This window comes from Nicotiana tabacum, chromosome 19 (genome assembly GCF_000715075.1).
Source record: "Nicotiana tabacum cultivar K326 chromosome 19, ASM71507v2, whole genome shotgun sequence".
Classification (NCBI taxonomy): Eukaryota; Viridiplantae; Streptophyta; class Magnoliopsida; order Solanales; family Solanaceae; genus Nicotiana; species Nicotiana tabacum.
Window position 1 is genome coordinate 110,990,932 of NC_134098.1, and position 9,168 is coordinate 111,000,099.

The 9,168-nt window shown below is 33.7% G+C and overlaps 1 protein-coding gene across 3 annotated transcripts; it reads right to left on the reverse strand.

Moving 5' to 3' along the window:
• Nucleotides 1-259: 259 nt before the first annotated feature.
• LOC107801279 (serine/arginine-rich splicing factor RS31) lies at nucleotides 260-3,216 on the reverse strand. 3 transcript variants are annotated; one of them, XM_075238396.1, is made up of 6 exons: nucleotides 3,092-3,216; nucleotides 2,744-2,873; nucleotides 1,405-1,517; nucleotides 1,037-1,266; nucleotides 682-933; nucleotides 260-569 (listed from the first exon to the last, which is right to left on the reverse strand). In XM_075238396.1, the coding sequence occupies exons 1-6, from the start codon at nucleotides 3,176-3,178 to the stop codon at nucleotides 539-541; spliced, it is 843 nt and encodes a 280-aa protein (XP_075094497.1). In that variant the 5' UTR covers nucleotides 3,179-3,216; the 3' UTR covers nucleotides 260-538. The 3 variants fall into 3 exon arrangements, with proteins under 3 accessions (XP_075094497.1, XP_016480066.2, XP_016480067.2); XM_016624580.2 differs by lacking the exons at nucleotides 2,744-2,873; nucleotides 3,092-3,216 and having other exon boundaries at nucleotides 260-566; nucleotides 1,405-2,076; XM_016624581.2 differs by lacking the exons at nucleotides 2,744-2,873; nucleotides 3,092-3,216 and having other exon boundaries at nucleotides 691-933; nucleotides 1,405-2,070.
• Between the last annotated feature and the right edge of the window lie 5,952 nt (nucleotides 3,217-9,168).

Here is a 9,168-nt window from a genome sequence, read left to right on the forward strand (position 1 = left end):
AGATGCATGCCACAAAGATTAACTTTATTGTGATGCATGCCACCTCCTTAAGGTTAACTTTAAGGGAGAAAAACAAGGACCTCTGAGAAGGTATGAGAAAAAGAAATAAGTAGAGAACATACATAACAAAGATTAGGAGAGATACTTTTTACGTCCCACTGCAGTCTACAAATTTTTACTATAAGGTAAATCCTAAGCTGCACAACCCATTAAAGGTTGCGGTCACAATCAAATGAAAAAGAAAAGGCAGAACAGGATATACGAAGCAAACAGCAGTTGGAGCATATGCTAGTTGGTTCCAATATCTGCTGAAACCTCAATAGCTAATAAGTGTTTCCTTACATATGTTCCTTTTCATCAGTCATGAATTCGTGCCAAGTGGTCTCAATATGCAGAGACCGTGATTCCACCATATAAAAGTTTTCCAACAGCTGCCACACTCTCTAAAGTTTAAGCGATACATGCAATAAATCCATTACATTAATATTTAATACACAGCAAGCATTTATCCAGAAAGGAGCGGCGGTAAATCACCGCTTCAAGTTCTTGACCTCCGAATGGGAGACCTGCTGAAATTATGAAGGAAAAATGGGAACATGAGCTCTAACTATTACAAAAATTTATAGAGCCTAGCTAGCTTAAATAGTAGAAAAATAAAAATTTTGTCAGACACAAATCTACCTGTGATACCTTCCATACTCAGGACTCCTATATCGATCATATGACAGACCATTATATTTGTCGAAGGCAGGGCTATGAGAACGGCCATAATCAGGGCTAGGTCGACTCCTTTGATACATCGGGCTTGGTGACCTCCGATAAGGGCTATCCCTTTGCCTGCCATAATCTCTTCTAGGGCTGTTATATCTGTCCCCTCTCTCATCGTCATCCTTCAAAGCATACTCTACAGAAACCACTCTGTTCAGGATCTTACTGCAAATGCAATAATCATTTCTTGTCAGGAGACAAGAAACAATAGCACAACATGGATGTGAAATTACAATGTAAGCAAATACAAACAAAATGCACTGACAACCTCATGTGTGTACTCTCCAAGGCTTTTGTGGCATCTTCCTGATTTTCAAACTGCACAAATGCAAAAGTCCGCCGTATGCGAACATTAAGGACCTCTCCGTACAGTTCAAAATGTCTTTCTATGTCACGCAACCTAGTGCGATTAGGGTCAAATTTAATGACAAACAGATTTTTTGTAGGTCTTTGGTTTGCTGCAACCTTGGAGCCATCATGAGGTCTACCGCATTCACCCTGTCGAAACAAAGTTATAAAAGCATAGTTCTTTACATAGACTGTTGATTATAATATCAATCATGTTGCCTCTTGGAGAAGGTAATTCTAATGGGATGGCAGTTGCCACATTTGGGAAAGAAGAGTGCAATGAAATACCTTAGCCCATTCCACTGATAACCAACGTTTGTCATACCCAAATGGTATGTCGTCAAGATCACGGATGGCATCTGCGGCATCACGCTCATCCTCAAAGTAGACAAACGCAAACCATGTAGTTGTAAAGACTCCATTATAAGGCCAAAGAAAAGCATGACAAGAAAGTCTGAAAATCTCATAAGCAGAGTGTACATCAGTTAAATCAAAGTTATAATCCCCTTTAGGAATTAAATAAAGTACAACATCTGCAAGTATGTGAAGGCCTGATGAAAGTAAGGAGGTAGAGAGGCCTTGCATGAACTAAATCATGATGATGATGAAGGCTAATTAAATGTTTAAATCCAAGATGTCAAGTCTGAGTCATTGCTAAGCATGCTTCACCAATTCACAGCACGATTCGGAATAAGGAGGCATGGCATGATAAGAATTCATTGATCCGCTTATCACTAGTGGTAGGCATGGCATGAAGAACAGACAAATCCCATCATAACCATTCTTGAAAAATGGCAACATGGGCAGTGAAGTAGGTGAATGACGGAAGATCAGTCAAAGAAATGCAGAACAATTCCATCATTGAGAAGGAGAGCAGGAAGACAGATAGGTGGCCTAGCAATAGAAGTTTTTGCAAGTGTCGAGCCATGATAGAAGCTCTTTTTCCTTGGGAGACATTCCTGCGCCAAAACAAACACATAAAATGGAGATCTTCTCCAAATGAATTTCACATTTGGCTCCCCGCCATGTCCTACCATGTCATGTGCACACATACATAGCTAAAACAAACTAGCTAAGTAGCAAAGCAATATATTTAACCAACAAAATCACCATCATAGTATCCAAAACGGAAAAAAAGCCAGTAGTCATAAGCTGAGAAGAGAAAATCAACATGATATTATTGATATAAAAATATTAATCAACAAACCCGACAGCGCTCATCCCAAACTAATTGGGGTCAGCTACGTGTGGGAAACAGAAAAATCATCATAATTAGACTATTTTTACAGGTCTGGACCAACCCACTCCTTTGCCGCGATTTGAAGAGGCTACGTGTAGCTAAAAGAGCAAACCTTAATAGCTCCGTGAAGATCAGCACTGACAAAAATTTAAAAACACACCTACTGACAGTAAAGAATTATGTAATTCGAACAACTGAAGATACAACCACCTACTGGGTTTTAACTTGCAATATAATTCCACGAATAAAGCCATTAGGATCTTTTTTTCTTTCCAATATATCTGTGTCTATCATCTTTGTTATTCATTTCAGCATCAAGAATGCATAGTACAATAATAAAACTAACTAAACCAACAGAAAATACGAAAGAGAAAACAAAAGGGATACCATTTTTCATGTCAACACGCTCGATCCTTCCATACTTGGAGAACAATCGTTCCAGTTCTGATTGACGTGTACCATACCCAAAGTTCCCCACGAATATAGGCCTCATATTCGACTCCTTGCTATTCTTTACCTGAAACACATCATTAACAACGCCATCAAATGATTACAAGTACACTTCTCTACTGCTTAACTACATGCCAATTGCAAACTATATGAATTCTATGTAGCAATTAGGGGAATATAAAAGATTTACCAGAAAAACCCTAGAACCCAATGAAAGCATTTGTCTTGTAAGTTCTAAAAGGGAACAGGAAAAGCTCAAATAGGTACTTTTGCTCCGAATATTACCTGATTTGGGCCCGTTTCTAATCTGCTTCGTTTGCAATACCATACGGAAGTACAATTAGATACATGTTTACTCTTTGCTCGGTGCATAATAAATTTTTACTTGTCGGACAAAAATACTCCTAGACATGGGTACTGTATAAATTAAGAACATGATATGAATGCTGTGTAAATATTAAGGATAAAGTGTCTTGTATTTGTATTTTCTGTTGTTAAATTTTAGGACACCAAGTCCTTAACTTTATATGTGCAGGGTAAATGTTAAGGACATGGCGTTCTTAATTTCATGTGTGCAGTATAAATGTTAAGGACATAATGTCCTTAACTTGTATTTGCACCTTCTGTTGTTAAACTTTAGGATCTCATGTCCTTAACTTCATATGTGCAGTGTAAATATTAAGGACATGTTGTCCTTAACTTCATGTGTGCAGTGTAAATGTTAAGGAAATAGTGTCCTTAACTTTATGAGTGTTGTGTAAATATAAAGGACATGATGTTCTTAAATTCATGAATGTTGTGTAAATATTAAGTACAAAGTGTCTTGTATTTGCACCTTTCGTTGTTAAACTTTAGGACATCATGTCCTTAATTTCATATGTGCAGTGTAAATGTTAAGGACATGGCGTCCTTAACTTCATGTGTGCAGTGTAAATTAAGGACATAATGTCCTTAACTTGTATTTTCACCTTCTATTATTGAACTTTAAGATCTCGTGGCCTTAACTTCATATGTGCGGTGTAAATATTAAGGATATAGTGTCCTTAACTTTATGAGTGTTGTGTAAATATTAAGGACATGGTGTCCTTAACTTCATAAATGTTGTGTAAATATTAAGGACAAAATGTCATGTATTTGCACCTTCCGTTGTTAAAATTTAGGACATCATGTCCTTAACTTCATATGTGGAGTATAAATGTTAAGGACATCATGTCCTTAATATTTACACAACATTCATGAAGAAAGGGTAACAACGTCTTTTTATATTAATTTTAATAGAGTAATAGCTATTTTTACTCAGCATTTAAAATATTGGATAAAAACTAAATATTATGTTAAAAAGTGGCTATCCCAAGCCATATCTACAATGGGGGTCAAAGCCCAGTTCATTGTGATGGTGTTTTTTCGGGCTGGCTGGATGAGGCCCAGATTCCTTTTTGTTTTGAAGTATTGATTTAGTTTAAGCAGTTGGATGAGCAGCTATTTGGGTTAATTTTTCTTTAAAAAATTAATTATTGCATTCTGAATTTAAGTTTTCGAGTTTCATATTTGTCATAAATTGTCCTGAAATTAAGATTTTTAGTTTAAAATTTTAGGACAAAATAAATGTGAGCTAACCTCTAAATAATATCTATGAGAATGACTATTTGTGCACTTGCCCCGATTTTCTGTGTGTTTAATTTTTTACTTCGTTTAAATAATTTTTGCAAAAATAGCTATGGGTCAGAATTTGGCCACATGTCACGCGTTTTGATCGATGGGAAACTTCCTTGCTTGCACAAGTCCAATTTTTTGTGTCATAACTTCGGGACGAACACGCGCCCTAGTGAGAAACCCTCTTGCCTTGCCTCGTCAAGCGTTTTCTTGCCCCCGTCTTATTCAATTGTCATTTTTTTATTTTTAAATTCTGATGTACATATTATGAAATTGACTAATTTTGCTAGTAATTTTTTCGGACAATTAGTTTATCATAGGAATACCATTTAAAGCTTGGACAAATTTTAACAGTCTTGCTTAAGGCTGTCCAACGGGACGGGCCGTCCCGTCCCGTTTCACTTAATTCTAAATGGGATGGGCCCATGTTAAACGGGACGGGATGGCCATTTCGTCCTGTTTGTCCCGTCCCGTTTTGTCTCGTCCCGTCCCGCCTGTCCCGTCTGTCTCGTCCCGTACTGTCCCGTCCCGCCTGTCCCGCGTCGTATTTTTTTTGTGTGCATTATATACAAGAAACTTATAATCCTGCTTTTCAAGATTTTCCTAAGACCACGGTTAGAAATGATGTTTTTAAATTTCAAACCGAATATATTTAGTATATTCGTTGTATATTTTTTCACTTAGATTGTAAAGTGTCTATCACATCTGATATAGGTCGTAGTCCTAATGGTTGTGATTATTTAACTGTTACGTGTCATTAGGTTGATCATCACTGGAACATGCAAAAACGTATTATTGGTTATAAATTTGTTGATTCAAAACACACTGGAGCATATATTGCAACTACTGTTCTACGAATTATTGATTTTTATGGACTCATTGATAAAGTTTTAACTATCACCTTAGATAATGCTTCTGTTAAGTGCTAACACAACTGCAACAACTAGCTTAATGAAATGATTGCAAAATTAATCCAACTTATGCACCAGCCATTAATGAAATGATTGCAAAATTTAAAAAGTATTTTTCCTTATTCCCCAAGTTTATTTAATTTCTACTATACTTAACCCAACTTTAAAATTAAGAGGTGCAAATGGACTTGTTCGTAAAATTTATGAGGAATTTAGCAATTCAAGAAAATGAACAACCATCTCTCGAAGCTGCCAAGCTAACATATATTCTTATATTAGATCAATGTTTGATAAATATAAATCTATGGAAACAACAGATGGTGAAACTAGGGAAGAAGAAGAATACAATGAGATACTTAGTACTGGGAGCTATGATAGCATAGAATTCATGGAACATCAATCAACATTGTCAATTCCAGAACAATGTCCGAGCAAAATTATAGATAAGTTACAACGAAGTTATATAGGAGCTTACAAATATTAGTATGATAATTTGTAATTGGCTACTAAGAGGCCTAGTTCAAACAGAACCCTTCCTAGAAGGTGGCTGCGTAGATTATGTACTCTTCAAAAGAATTATATTTTTATGTGAGATTTGAAAGTTCTATTAATAAAATAAAAGGCTCTAAGCGTTGAATTTTTTTATGAATTGTCTTACACTCTTACTTAGTTACTTAATGGCTTGAAATTATATTAAATAAATTATAACTGTATTATAATATTATAATTACTAAAATATTTCATTACAAGTCTTTTGTTTTAATATTTTATAATTCTTTACTTAGTTTCTTAATTTCCGTTTAATTTTTAAGTTTATTAAATAAGTCAAAAAACTAGTTGTTGCAAACTTTAAAAGCTTAGTCATTGTCAAAAGAATAGCCGTTGCCAAACTCAATGCTTAAATATATATTTTTTTTTTAAAAACGGTACTTAAGGCTCGCAAAACTGTCCCGTCCCATCCCGTTTGTTAGCGGGACGGGATGGACCTACCGTCCATCCCGTCCCGTCTCGTCCTGTTTGTTAGCGGGACGGGATGGACCTACCGTTTAGTCCCGTTTATCCCGTCCCGTTTCATCCAGTCCCGCCACCGTCCCGACTAAATGTCGTCCCGTCCCGTCCCGTCCCGTTGGACAGCCAACTTGCTATTAAATCTACGATAAAAGCTTATGGAACTGAATGTTAGAATTATTTTATCATACATATTGAACAATTAATTTAACATGCGTATGTAACATTGTTTGCCAATCATAACTTGCCTACGGCAGTGACTTGAGTCACATACACACGTTTTGATATGAGATAAAATAAAATAAAATGTTTTGTATCAAGTAGAAAAACATAGTCCGAGCCGCTTAAATAAAACAGAAAGATTGTAAACATAACTACGATAGGTGAATGTATTTGAGCTATGGACCTCATCTTTATTACTCCTATTTCAAAAACTTTACTTTAAAATGATAAAGTAAACTAATGATTTGATTTCAAGAAGGCTAATTAAGTAGGCATTTTTTGGGTTTTAAGTCATGATTTGACATTACAAGTTAAACTATATGAGTGGATTTAAGATATGAAATATATTCATTATTATTATTATTGTTATTATTATTATTATTATTATTATTTTCAGTTCGAACTATAAATAACTGTTTAAATGAATTCCATATTTTGAATTAACATCTATCCAAATATCTGTCAAGTTGCAGTGGACTCGTAAAACTCGAGATTGTAAATATGCTCACGTTTAAATCTTTAATAATTACTAAAAAGTATTTCAAAATATATTAAACCTAGATATTTAATGTAGGTATTCTTATATGTTCGATGCAGTCATTGTATATTTAGTTGGATAAATTTTGCATTTTGATGAGCATTTGACTCTTTTTAACAATTCTTCTTTCCTAACCACTAAAGCCGTATTGGTCTTTCATTTTCACTTTCTCACTCGAGAAAAAATTGCAAGCTATGTTTGTCCTTAACTTTTTGTCTTTCACTTACACATCACATCGACAGAAAAAACTTTGCTCTATTAGTTTTCAAATACACAAAAAAACAACATAATCTTTTCAAACAAAAAGAATGAATTAACCCAAATAGCCGTCCAACCGATCGCTTAAACTAAAAATATACCTAAGTTATATACATAACTTAGGTATTATATGTTTATAATTATGTATAATCAATGTATAACCTATGTATATGATTAGAAAAAGTAAACAATAAATATGACACACTATTCATATAAAGATCTCTCTTTTTACTAGGTAAGTTTGAGATATATTACATGAAAAATTATTAAATATTTAATGGAGACGTTCAAAGAATTTTGTTTGGTAAAATTAATGCTAAAACCACATATTCAAGGTATACTCTATTAATATATTACTATCATATCACTAGAATATGCCATGATACGGTTTTCCATAAGGAAGTTTCCTAGAAAGTGGACGAAATTTGAAAACTTGAGAAAAAAGTTTTGAAATCATGAACTTGTACTAGTCAGTCTCGTCTGCTGACAACATCTTTTTTTTCTTTCCTTCCAAAATTGATGGATAAAGAAACGAATTAATTGTCTCTTTTTCCCTTTGTCTTAACAAAACAACGAAGAGAGTCAAAAAGTCATCTTCTTGAATGGTTTTCTTATTCATTCCTCTCTTTCCCTTTTTTTTCTAACCTAATAACAACTTTCTAATGTTGAACAATTCTTGGTGATGCTGTCCCACCATAATCCTTGAATTATCATTGAATCGTGGACAGCACTACTAATTAGCATAAAGTCCAAGAGTTGTTCATTCTCTTAAGGGGAAAAGAAAAAGAGAAGCCAAAAATAGTACTAGTAATTTGTATGAAAGCATACTTTTGGAATTGATCGATGAAAATCAATATAAATGGCTTGTTTCCTTTTTCCTAAATAATATTTATAAATATCATTTATTCTCGCTGTTGACTTGACTGGAAACCTAAAATCTTATAAACTACTCGCAAGAGGAATGTATAATATACTTACAAAGGAATATTAGGAAAAACACATATTGAACGCTTGGTACAGATTAGTACTCTTTTAGTTTCATTTTATATGTTTTAGTTTAACCGAGCACGAATTTAAGAATTTAAAGAGAACTTTGTGATTTTGAAATAAAGTTGTGCATTACGTACTAAAAATATTCTTTGAATCTTGTGATTTTATATATATCATGTCATTCTTATAAGAAAGTATCATCAAGGGTAAAAGTACACAAACATCACAATTTAAGATGTACTGCTCCTTCCGTTTCAATTTAGATGAGGTAGTTTGATTTGGTACAGAGTTTAAGAAAAAAAAAGACTTTTGAAATTTGTGGTTTTAAAAATTTAAGAGGTAAAAGATTTGTGGGGCCATGACATTTGTGTGTTTATAAAAGTTTCTCATTAATGATAAAATAAGTAAAATAAAGAGTTTAAAATTGAATAATTTCTAAATTTAAAAATATGTAATTTATTTTGAAACAGACTAAAAAAGAAAGTATTTTATTTGATTTGAAACGGAGGGAGTATATATTAAAAGAATTGCACTATTCATTTTGAATTAGACTAAAAAAGAAATCTTAGAAAATTGCGTACCAATTTTATTTTCTAGGTTCACTGTCAACCTAAATAGTTTTACGAGTAAAGATAAAAAATACATCGGGAACAAAATTATAAACAAGATTAGTGCGTATGTATACTCTATACATTAAAGATTCTGTTTACGCGTACGGCTGTCTACTTGTCCCCAACCCCAACTACTACCTTATAAAAGTCAAACTCCAATTAAGGACATTA

Excerpts from the sequence above, each read along its gene's own strand:
- LOC107801279 (XM_075238396.1), bottom strand. The coding sequence starts at position 3,178 with ATGCACCGAGCAAAGAGTAAACATGTATCTAATTGTACTTCCGTATGG. Across the intron at positions 2,874-3,091 it reads TAGAAACGGGCCCAAATCAG|GTAAAGAATAGCAAGGAGTC; the intron begins GTAATATTCGGA and ends GATGTGTTTCAG. Across the intron at positions 1,267-1,404 it reads TATCAGTGGAATGGGCTAAG|GGTGAATGCGGTAGACCTCA; the intron begins GTATTTCATTGC and ends TTGTTTCGACAG.